This window comes from Talpa occidentalis, unplaced genomic scaffold, assembly GCF_014898055.3.
Source record: "Talpa occidentalis isolate TD23 unplaced genomic scaffold, MPIMG_talOcc4v2.1 talOcc4.10, whole genome shotgun sequence".
Classification (NCBI taxonomy): Eukaryota; Metazoa; Chordata; class Mammalia; order Eulipotyphla; family Talpidae; genus Talpa; species Talpa occidentalis.
The window spans coordinates 84,406,535-84,418,715 of record NW_023600993.1 but is presented as its reverse complement, the minus strand read 5'-3'; the positions used below and the strand labels follow the sequence as shown (position 1 = coordinate 84,418,715).

Below are 12,181 nucleotides of genomic sequence, written 5' to 3'. Positions count from 1 at the left end.
TAAATAAATAAATAAATAAGTCTTTTTTTTTTTTTTTAAAGAGGCATGTATATTTATTTATTTATTTGTTTGTTTGTTTGTACATGCACTGGGTACAGTCAGAAGCGTGGGAGGGTGAGAGAATTCACCAGAGTGGGGAGCAGAGCAGGCAGAAGTACCGAAGTACACTGCTGAGGGGAGCAGCGGGCGGCAGGAGAGGTCTGCGCGCCATGTGGGACCCTCTTCCGGTGGCCGGGGAGCAGCCGGGGATCGAACCGGCGCTGCAGAGGCTGCGGGCATCTTCGCAACCCAGCGCTCAACCACTGCGCCACTGGGGAGGCCCAATAAATAAATCTTTAAAAAAAAATCATACACAAGGTTGAAACCAATGTTAACCTTGAGCTTAAAAAAAAATGGGAAAAATATATCCAAATGGCCAGACTCGATATGGGCAAAGACCTGTTACAGACATTTCTCCAAAGGAGATATACAAATGGCCAATAAATACATGAAAAGACAGTCACTATCACTAGTCATTAGGGAAATGCAGTCACTGTGGAAAACTGTACAGCAGTTCCTCAAAAAATAAAAAATAGAATCATCATATGATCCAACAGTTCCACATCTGGGTATCTGCCCAAAAGAACTGAAAGCAGAGACATGGATGGCTGTCTGTGTACCCACGTTCATAGAGACATTTTTTCACAACAGCAAAGAGGTGGAAGCAGTCCAAACCTTCCTCTGTGCATGAATGGATAAACAATGTGGCATATAATGCAAAGGACATTTAACATACATTTAACAACTTATTATTCAGTCTTAAAAAGGAAGTTCTGACACATCAATTTGGAAAGCAGTATGCGAAGTGGAATAAACCAACCAGGAAAGAACAAACATGGTGTGATCCCACTCTTATTGTAAACAGGGTGGTCCCCAGGAAAAGAGGAGATCCCAGGTTCCCTAGCCCAACCAAGGGAGCGTGGAGCAGAGCAGGCTGTCCCTTACAGTAAAAAGCACTTAGTCAAATTCAGAGACACAGCAGAATGGTAGTTGCCAGGGGTTAAAAGGTAGGATGGATGCTGGAGGGGGGCCATGAGAGAAGAGGGAGTTAACAGCTTGATAGGTACAGAGTTTCAGTTTTGCAACATGAAAATGTTCTGAAAATGGCCAGTGGTGATGGCTGCACAGCAAAGGTGCCACTGAACTGTACACTTAAAAATTGTGTATGTCACAGCAATTTTAAAAAACCTTTACGTTTTAAAAAGATTGAACTGTGTTTTACCCCCAATTTTCTCCACCTTTAGTGCCCCTACCAACTCTCATTTGTATAACTTTAAACTAGTTTCCAACTCTGATCCAGTCTTCCAAACAGCAGCCAGAGTGATCTTGCTTATATGAAAACCTGAAAAGTGAAGTATCCCCTACTCAAATCCTTACCATGACTTCCTCCACCCTAGAGGTAAAAACAAGTTCTGCAGCATGATGCCCCTCTTCCTCCCCTAACTTTTGGTTTTATTCCTTACCACTGGTTTCATCTACCCCCAAAATGCCCTCTCCTCTTCCCTGCTTAGCAGTCTTTCTTTAGAGCTCTGTCTTCCCTCACCCCAGATCAGATTCCCCATCAAAAATCTTTATCACCAGACCCAGTGCAGTGAAAACTTACCTATTCTGTCTTTGACAACGGGTTAGGTATTCTTGCAGCATTCTATGATAGTGTAATCAGTGTCTGAAAGCCACCAGGAAGTCTGTAAAAGAGGTTTTATATCAATGGTACACTTGCATACTGGAGTAAGCTGGTGAGACTATGCTGTAGTTTTGCATATGGGAGGGAAAATGGTCCAGAAGAGCCAAGGCTGAAAAGTACAAGAGCCAAAAAACATGCAGCCATGCCAGGAATATGGCTTTCCCACAAGGTCCTGACAGGGTAATATCTGTTGCAATGTGTACCTATCATCTTTGGGATCCAGCCTCACTTCACCTACTGAAATAGGACCTTGGGGTTGGGTTGTGGTGAAAAAGATCAGTTATGGTACTCTAAAAACAAAAACAAAAAAAAACACGCCATAGATTTTGTGGCTCACCTAAAGTGGAAAACTACCAGTGAGTGTTGACAGATATGCAAAGGATTACGACCTTACTGATATTCTGTAAGGCTTAAAGCTTAAGGATAGAGTACAGATTTTGAAGTCAAATAGACCCTGACACTAGTTTGAGTGGGCAAGTTACTTTGCCTCTATAAGAGTGGGCAAGTTACTTTGCCTCTATAAACCAACTACACACAAGTGATGGTCCTCGGCTTCAACTTATTAGGTAGCAGAGTGCGCATGACAACACGTGGCGGTCTTATTAAAACACTGATTATGGCCCCACCCCAAAACTTTCTGATTCAGTAGGTCTGGGATGGTGTCCAAGAATTTTCAACTTTAACCAAGTCTCCAGGTGAGGCAGCTGCTGCAGGAAGTGTGCTGGCAAACACACTTTTGAACCACCAACCTAGCACAGCGAGCACAACACAATCGTCAAAGATGCAGACATCCTGATACCTAAGAAAAGTGCAGTATCCGCTTCCCCCCGCCATCAACCCTCCCACCTCCTCACAACCTCAGCTGGTTCCAACTTGCTCGATAGCCTCAGAAAATGATTTCCACTCGTTGGGGCTCTGGGCTCACTTTTGACAAAAGACGGTTCCAGGTAACCGTTATTAGTGAAAAAAGTTATTAGGTCCGGGCGTCCCTGGTGGCGCAAGGGGTTCAGATGCAACCTATGAAGCTAAACCCGCAGCCTCTGCAGCACGAGTTCGATCCCCGGCCAGGGAGCTACCCACATGGCACAGCAGACCTCTCCTGACTGCCCGCTGCTCCCCTCAGCAGTGTATTTCTGTCAATCTGCCTGTTCTGTTCCCCACTCTGTCTCTGGTGAATCTTCTCACCGCCCTCCAACCCCCACACCTCTGGCCTGTACCCCAGCTCTTGTATGCATAAAAATAAAATAAATCTAAAAAAAAAAAAGTTATTAAGTCCTACGGAACTTGCTGGGGTTAGGGGAGAGAAAGAGTAGGGGCTAAATTCTGAAGGGCAGTTTGAGGCTCCAGGGAGCAATGGTTTGGGTTCGAAAGGCTGCCTCGGGAAAAGCAAGGCCGCGCTCTGCGCTGATGCTGAAAGGGAAAGCCGTGGCAGACAGGACTGTGCTCACTTCCGGCCTCCGCTTTCGCCTCAGACGTGGTTCTTGGGGCTCCAGAGCGCCCTCGAGCGATCAGGTAGCCGTCCTAACTCACCAATATTGTCCCTTCCTACTCACCATCCCACACGACGGACAGAGGCACATCGTCACTTCCGCCACGCGTAGCGCGCTTGCGCAGCGCCGACGACCGTGCGGCTGCCGATTGGCTGCGTGGGCACGTCGTCGGGAGGACGCACGGCGCTGCGTAGCTCCTCCTTCCGCAGCACCTGGTCTCGGCCGAGCGAGCAGAGCCGGGCTGCCTGGCCGGGCGAGGACAGCGGCAGCCTCCCGCTGAGCTTGTTGCCGCCTCCGCCTTGTGCTCCGTGATTCGCGACCCCAGACCCCCCGACTCTTTGGCTCGACCCGCGCGCCCTAGGCCCAGCCCGGGCGGCGCGACGGGAGGATGAGCGGCGGGCGGCGGAAGGAGGAGCCGCCTCAGCCGCAGCTGGCCAACGGGGCCCTCAAAGTCTCTGTCTGGAGCAAGGTGCTGCGGAGCGACGCGGCCTGGGAGGACAAGGTGCGGTGGGACCTGGCGAGGGCGTGGCTCAGGGAAGCGGGGCACGGAAGGACGGGCCCGATCCTGTTCCTGCCCGCGTCCGAGAGTTCAGGGTGGCGGGGCGGGTGGCCCGAGGGTGTCGAGGCTCCCCGCGGAGTGGCCTGAGGGTGAGGCCGCCTGGCCCACGCGGGAAGCCCCGAGGAGGGGCGAGAGGAGTTGCCACGCGCGGGGCAGAGCGTGTGCCTGAACGGGGAGGGTGAGCTGAATCCCAGTCGAACTCCGCCTTTTACTTCCAGTAGGCTTTTGAGTAAGTGACACAACGTCTGGGAATGAGCTACTTGACATTGTCGTTAGCAGGGACAGGGATGGTAAGAGGCTCTAGAGTGCATGTGCCAGGTGCTCCCCGTGCCTTATCTCAGCTTTCGGAGCTGTGGCGTGGGGTCTCATGGTGCATTAAAGCGTTTGGCTTTTACTGAGGTGCAGTAATGGTGACCTGCCAGTGTGAGAGAGAGAGAATACCTCAGCTGGTGCGAGAGTTGAGAGCTGAGACTGACACCACCTTTCCCGGGCATGTGTGTGTGTCTAAGAGAAGCACCATCAAATGTGTATAAGAAATGGTTAGGGCTTCAGGATAGCTTCTCTGGTCACACACATTCAGAAGATCTGAGGGTGAGCTCTTCTCCAACTCTGCTTCTTGATCTGGAAGGGATGAGTAACTTGATTCCAGTTGATTTAAAAAAGAATGTTGTGCTTGCACTCTTGCTTTCTGGACAGCTAGTGAGTTTTCCTTCCTGGAGCCCCCTCGAGGGGCACGGGAGGCACTTCCTGAAGGTGCCCTTGTCCTGCCCCCAGCCCTGCCCAGCTCTTGTAAAGCCTGCGGTCTCTGATCTGCTGTGTCATTTCATTCTGTCCTTGTGTAAGGAGTAGTTACTGCAATCTGGGGCAAGTGTGAAACCTGAGTCTTCCTTGTATGAAATTTAGATATGCTCACCTGTCTCTGGCACTTTGTTTGTTTCTAATCCTTCCTCTCTCCTGTGACTTTCCGAGTGCTGGAAGACAGTGCTTAGGTGTTAGTCAGCCCTTCTGCCTGTGATAGCCTGTCATCTAGGTCTCCCTAGATCAGATAGGAGGTATCTGTGATCAGTTGCATAATTATAGTCGTTTCATGACCAACAATTTCACTTATACAGCTTATAAAAATTATTTAAAAAAAAATTTTTTTTTTAGAGCACAGGCCCTGAAGTCATCACTTAACTAAATACGTGTGTACACACACACACACACTCTTACCATATTTTAATTAAAAGAAGAGGTGAAGATGAGAGAATCACAAACCATTGCTTTGGGGGCCCAGGAAAAAGGGGGGTGGTGGGGAGATAGCCCCTGAAAGATGTATTTAGCAGAAAGCTCTTCTGCTCCTTACCTATCATGATAGGCTTTTCTGTGACACCCACTAAGATAATGCACGCAATCTCTCTTCTACAGGATGAATTTTTAGATGTGATCTACTGGTTCCGACAGATCATTGCTGTGGTCCTAGGTGTCATTTGGGGAATATTGCCGTTGCGAGGTTTTTTGGGAATAGCAGGGTAAGTCTTGGATATCTTGAACTTTCATGCTATCTTTTTTTTTTTTTTTTCCAGATAGAGATTTTATTTTTATGGGAAAGGTTATTGCTACTTTTGAGGATTTTGTTTATTTTGAATGACTTTGTTTGAATGACTTAGTTTGTAGAATGACCAAAACAAAAAAATGGCCCCAGGATGGCACTGTGGGTCTGGGAATATAGTCCTCAATTCAGCAGGCTGAGAGCATCTGAGGTCAGACCTCTTACTTGCTGAAGGCTGGGCCACTACACTCGTTCATTGGCCCAAAGTGCCCTAATGTAAGGGGGTACCTTATTACCTGTTGGTGGCAGTCACTCTAGTTCTGGCATGATCTTTGTTACCTATGGTACAATCTTAGAAAGTGGACGATCATTCCCTTGGCCCTGTGCTGGATGTGCTGAATCTTGGCTTTGGCAGTTTTTCATTTCATTATAAAGACAGTGACAAAGCACGGGTTTGGCCCCTCCATTCTTTACGATGCCCTTGTTGCTAGTGGCAGCACAGTTTACACCAACGCCTGGTTATGGCTCAGCTTGTTAAGTCACTGAAAGTGAGTCTACATACTCACCAGATTGACCAGATTGATTTTAAAGATGTGTGGGAGTTGTCTAACATACAGATTGTGGGGTAGGCTTGGTGAAAATTGATAGGCAGGTCTGTGATATTTTCTCAAGCATCTTTGAGAAAGATGTCATCTTTCCCCAGAAATCACATTGGTTTTTTTCTAGGGGTGATCACATCTCTTATTTTCCCCTTACCCTGGAATGGAAAGCATTAAATATGTAGCAAACTCAAATATTTGAGTTGCCTGTTTTCTCAAAAGGTAAATAAAAGGAACATAGTCCCCTCTCTTAACTAAGAAGATATTTATGCTGAGCAAGGCATTTGTACAAGGAAACCAGTTAAGAGCTATTGTTGTTCCTGACTTTGGCATGGTGGGCTCTGATGAGGACTAATTAATTGAGACACAGGGTGGTGGGTTTTATAGAGTTCTTCCCAGATTGGAGGTCATATGTAGAAACATTTTTTAGAATGCTGGTTGCCACCATTTGAACTTTCTGTTAGAAAAAAAGGGAGACAGGAGGGAAGGACCGGAAAGAGGGCTGACAATCTAAAGGCAGAAGGGAGTTTTTCATCTGCCCAACGCCACTGTCTAGGAATAACAATATTTTAAAGTCCCTGTATTTGGGCCTCCCCGGTGGCACAGCGGTTGAGCGCTGGGTTGCGAAGCTGCCCGCAGCCTCTGCAGCGCCGGTTCGATCCCCGGCTGCTCCCCGGCCACCGGAGGAGGGTCCCACATGGCGTGCAGACCTCTCCTGCCGCCCGCTGCTCCCCTCAGCAGTGTACTTCGGTCCTTCTGCCTGCTCTGCTCCCTGCTCCGGCTCTGGTGAATTCTCTCACCCTCCTGCGCTTCTGACTGTACCCAGTGCTTGTATAAATAAATAAAAATAAATCTTTAAAAAATAATAATAAATAAATAAATATTTTATAGAAGCTCTGGATTTAAGTTCTGGCTCTGCCACTTTCAAACTGTGTAATTTGGGCTCCGTTTCCTCATCAATAAAATGAGAGCAATTAAAGTATCTTCCTCATAAAATTTATGTCTGAATTAAATGAGATTACACATGTAAATTGCATAGGACATTATAGACGCTCCATAAGTGGTCCATTGCAATCATATTACAGGCTTTATGAGTAATAAGATAAAGCTATTGAGAAAACAGGAAATTAAATATTTGGGGTGAATGGCGTAGCTCATCCATACTGCATGGTACTGCTTTCTCAGGACTGCCTATTTTCTGGGGTCTGTTCCCACATTGTCTTGCCAGAACCAGTTCCTCTCACTCCAAAGGATCTCTTCCCTCCTGTGGTTGGCACCTTTCCCCTCTCTTGGAAAGGGCCCAAGGATGTTGATTTTTTCCACACACGTCCTCTCCTCCATCTGTCTGACCCAAATGTCTGGGCTGACGGCAGCACTGCTTTGGCCTCAGTTCTGGTAACCCTCTCGCCTCCTTGCCACTTCTTGCCTTAATTGCCCTCTGCCTTTACTCCACCTCACTTCTATTTGTTTCTAGGGTAGCTACCAGTTAGAGCCTATTGAGGTAAAATCACTTCCTTTTGGTCTCATTATAATTTGCCTGAGAACTGAGTGATAACACTGCTGTCTGCTGAGGTTTTTACATTACAAGTGGGGCACTGTCCATTCCATCCTGCCTTTCTGTCTCGTGGAGCTTGGCATATGATTACTAAGTGAATATTTGTTAAATTTTTTTTTAAGATTTATTTATTTATCCAGTCAAGAACTGGGGCACAGGCCAGAGGTGCTGGGGGTGAGAGGATTCACCAGAGACAGAGCGGGGAACAGAACAGGCGGATTGACTGAAATACACTGCTGAGGGGAGCAATGGGCGAGTCAGAAGAGGTCTGCTGCACCATGTGGGTCACCTCCCTGGCCGGGAATTGAACTCGTGCTGCATTTGCTGCCAACAGCTTCATACTGCTGCGTCCTAACCCCTTGCGCCACCAGAGAGGCCCCTTGTTAAATTTTTTTTAAGCTGAAACGAATTCCCATTGACCATTGAAAGCAGGGCCACATATTACATGTGATACTCTAATCCCGAAGTCAGCCTTGTTAAAATTCTGACCAAAGTTTTTAGGATAGAATTTTCAAAAACCCATTTGAGAGCCAGCCTTTTTAATGGTCTTCCTCTACCCCCAATTTTAGCATCTTCATTTCATTGTCAACGTACCACCTGCTGTGTGCCTTCATTTATAGTTTAGGAATTAGGCCCGTTCTTAAAGCTCAATTTGAGCCCTTCCAGTCCTTTCCTGCATAGGACATTGACCATTAGCTTTGTTTTTTTTTTTTTTTTTTTTTTGAAGATTTTTTTTTTTATTTATTTGACATTTACATTGAGGGCCTAGGCATTTTCATGTATTCACTTGTCCCAAATACAAACAGTTAAAAATGCAACAGTGGGTACCCTGATATAGCTGGCAGTGGCGGTTGGAGTTTGAATCTTCTAAACTTAACAGTTTGTATTTGATGCTTGTCCTCCTTCACTCCAGATTCTGCCTGATCAATGCAGGAGTCTTGTATCTCTACTTCAGCAATTATCTACAGATAGATGAGGAAGAGTATGGTGGCACATGGGAGCTCACAAAAGAGGGATTTATGACATCGTTTGCCTTGTTCATGGTATGTGGAACTGATAATTTTACAGCAAGTGCTATCATTTCATAAGGTGTCAGTCACCTTATGAAGAACCTTTAAATTATATAATATAAAGGATGAACTTGATAGGATGTGAATTTTATCTCCAAGTTGATTTTTTGTTTTTAATTACATACACTCCTCTGTATGTCCATACCTTAGTCCAAACCAATAAAATACAACCACAAAAGCTGTATATGGGAAGTGGTGCCTGGGTGTCTAGTTGTATATATATGAATTTTTAAGGTCTCAAGAGATTGCCTTTGACAAACAGGCTTGAGAAACCCACTATGAAGTGGAGCTTTCACATGTGTTGCTCATGTGTTGCTAACATCTGCTAGCAGTGCACCCCTTTAAATGTATTGTTTCCACATCTAGAACTCCACTCCCTGGTGCTCTGTTTGGTGGTGGGCAATATTCTCTTTAGGAGCACAGGTGAGTGATCCTGGGCTGTTAGAGAGTGATTTCAGTGAAATAGTTTAGACACCCCCAAGCAGATTGTACATTGGGTAACCCATGGCACACATTCTTATCTGACTTTCTTGTGTGAAATAGCTGCCTACACTGACCCAAGTGACCTATGAACATTGCTTGTCTTTTCTCTAGGTCATTTGGATCATCTTTTACACTGCCATCCATTATGACTGATGGTGTACGGCCCCCACCTGCTCCCTGTCCAGTCCAAAGGACCCTCTTAGTTACAGCACAGAAACATGATTGTAGGGGCACCCCAACCACGTGGAGCTTGAAGACCCATGTTTCCTGGACCGAGAATCTGTGTGTTGGGGATCATTGTTTTCTGCAAGGGTCGTGACCTGAAATTTTTTAGAGAACCATCCACCTTTTGAGGAAAGCATTTCTGAATTATCCGTCACCAACCTTTTCTTCTTGGATACCATCAAGATACCATCATGACACACCCTTTTGCTGGTTGGAGCTGTCCTTTAATTTGATGCACCTCTGGATCCGGATGAAACATTAAATTGTCTTCCTCATTTCTCCATCAGGTGTACAGTTTTTAAACTATCAGTGGCATTTCAAGTCTTCTAAAAACAGTATGGCAGTATGTGCGTGGTCCATGGCACAGTACAAGCAGCATCTATAAGTTTCCATTGTAGAATGTTTTCAGATATTTGAATAAATCAAATCTTTAATTGAGAACCTGTTGATGATACCTGGTAAAAACTTTCCCACCTCACCTCTAGCCTCAGAATCGATAGGAACAGTAGAGCTAATACCCTCCCATCCCAGACTCTCTCCCCTACTTCCCTCTTCCTGGCCCTTTAGCAGCTCCAGCAAGGCCTCTTTTCCCTTTATGGGCAGTAGGAAAATCAAGGCCTGGAGTTGGATGTTGGCTGTAGCTGTAACTTTGTGGAGAGCACTTACACCTTCTAATATCCCTGCCCATTCAGAGATGTGACTGACCTTATTGCAGTGTACTAGGCTCAAAAGGTGTCGTTTTGCATTTGGCCACAAGATGGCAAGACCACTGACCAGGAAAGCTGGTCACGTACAAATGATAAGCCACAAACTAAGAAATCTGATAGCTGAGACTGTCCAGAGAGGAGGCTTGATGGGGGACATTTGAAGACCTGGACTGTCAAAGACCTTGTTCTTTGCTCTGGAGGGCAGGTGGAGGCTGGACAGCCCATATTCTGCTGCTGGGATAAGCCATCCATCCCTTCTACTTTCCTGTCCTTTCTAGGCTACAGCTCTACCTTCTGCAGTATTCCAAGTGAGACCTGTAAATACTCTTTTTTTTTATTTTAATATTTTTAAAAGGATTTATTTATTTATGCATACAAGAGCTGGGGCACAGGCCAGAGATGCGGGGGGTGAGAGGATCCACCAGAGACAGAGTGGGAACAGAACAGGCAGATTGACTGAAATATACTGCTGAGGGGAGCAGCGAGTGAGACAGGAGAGGTCTGCCTCACCATATGGGTTTCTCCTGGCTGGCTGGAGATCGAACTCGTGCTGCAAAGGCAGGGGATTGCTTCTTAGTACGGTGCGTAACCCCTTGTGCCACCAGGGAGGCCCTGTAAATACTCTTTAAATGATTATTTTCCTTGCTATTAGTGGTGAATTTTTTCTTATAGGTGAGGCCCCAGGGATATAAAATGGATTCAGAGCCAGGAAAAAGATAGTGCTACAAATCCTGAAATCAGACCCTGGATGAAGTTTAGTTTCTTTTCTAGAGTCTTGGCTCTGCTCTCCACTGGTCTGTATTTGTACTAAAGGTTATAGTTGGAGTCATGGCACTGGGAGGAGGCTAAATGACTTCTCGGGACTCAGAAATGAGCAGGGGATGTAGGTGGGATGTAAGGTGTACAGGCATCCCAGCCCTCCCCCCTTCACTGCACAACCTTGTCTCAAGGATGCTCAGTCAGGCTGAACTGAGTTGGGGTTCTAGGTGCTGCAGCCTTGATTCCCTTTTCGGCCTCTCCTTTGGGCCTTGGCATCATCCAAGGAGACGTCATCTGTCAGGTTGATATAGGAGCTGAGGGCCTCCCGGAGCCCCTCACTGAGGAGAGAGTCCTCCCCTGTGGCAGATGCTCCAGAGAATAGGAGGTTGCTGTGGAAGGGGGAAAAAAGCTGGAATCTTCATTCTGTTCTTCACCACACTCACCACACAGCTAGTTCACTGTTCTCGAAAACCTATATTTTTCCCCCATGTAGAAGAACTAGGCTATAGGCAAGAGGTGTGGGAGATGAGAGGGTTCACCAGAGGTAGAGTGGGAAGCAGAACAGGCGGATCTACTGAAATACACTGCTGAGGGGAGCAGCGGGTAAGACCAGAGGTCTGTTGTGCCATGTGTGGGTTAGCTCCCTGGCTGAGGATTGAACTCAGGTTGTAGCAGTGATAATGCTGAGACTTACTCCCTAGGCCACCAGGGAGACCCTCAACACCTATCTTTAAGACACTCCTGCTAAAGTGTCTAAAACTCAGTGGTTCCTAATTCTCTGACAGCAAGCCCCAACTTGATTTCTACATAGCACTGATGCCCTCTGTTCTGCCCTCTTGTCCAACCCTCCTTTCATCCTGGCCACCTTGGTATCCATGCATCCCTGTATCCACACCTGTTTTTTCTTGCCAGTCCCCACTATAGACTTGCTGAGTCTAGGTTGGCCTCTTCAAGTCACTCCTCATTGGTTCCCAGGTGTTCTGAGAGCCACCGTACTGAGAAGGCGACAGGCCCATTCTGGGTTGTGGCTTCCCAGGGGCAAGTCCTAACTCTACTTTCTCCCACCTTCATGTTGCAGGGGTCCCCTTACCTGTCAATTTCTTTCCAATTGATTGGTTTTGTCTGCACAGTCACAGGTGGGGGTATGGCCTTGGCAGGGAGTGGGCTAGTCCTCCGCAGGGCACAGGGCTCCTTGAGGAGGCAGCAGATGTCGTCTGCTAGCTCTGAGGGAGAGACCAAGATTCGTAACATGGCTGACTCTAGCCCTGCTTTCTGCCCCAACACTCCCCACCCCCGCCCTGACAGTTCTTTACGCTTGGCAGGAGAAAGCATAGTCAGAAAAGGTTGGCAGGGCACGAGCCCCAAGCTGTTGGTATCCTGAAGGCTAACATGTAGTCAAAGGTCATTCTGGGCTACATTTTGAAATAATTTACTGTGTGATTTTGAATAAGTGGATTTACCTTTTGAGCCCAGGTTTCTG

At 46.8% G+C, this 12,181-nt stretch overlaps 2 protein-coding genes across 4 annotated transcripts in view; one reads left to right on the top strand and one right to left on the bottom strand.

Moving 5' to 3' along the window:
* Positions 1-3,412: 3,412 nt before the first annotated feature.
* Positions 3,413-9,676, top strand: RAB5IF (RAB5 interacting factor). The gene is made up of 4 exons (XM_037495648.2): positions 3,413-3,715; positions 5,180-5,283; positions 8,371-8,500; positions 9,122-9,676. The coding sequence occupies exons 1-4, from the start codon at positions 3,602-3,604 to the stop codon at positions 9,161-9,163; spliced, it is 390 nt and encodes a 129-aa protein (XP_037351545.1). The 5' UTR covers positions 3,413-3,601; the 3' UTR covers positions 9,164-9,676.
* Positions 9,677-10,254: 578 nt separating this feature from the next.
* Positions 10,255-12,181, bottom strand: part of SLA2 (Src like adaptor 2) — a 29,148-nt gene continuing 27,221 nt past the window's right edge. For 2 of the 3 annotated variants that reach the window (XM_037495526.2, XM_037495541.2), the window contains 2 exons: positions 11,792-11,924; positions 10,255-11,090 (listed from right to left, as the gene is read on the bottom strand). In XM_037495526.2, the coding sequence (XP_037351423.1) occupies positions 10,925-11,090; positions 11,792-11,924 (299 nt within the window). In that variant the 3' untranslated portion in view covers positions 10,255-10,924. The remainder of the gene's footprint in view (positions 11,091-11,791; positions 11,925-12,181) is intronic. The other variant, XM_037495533.1, reaches the window with a different exon arrangement.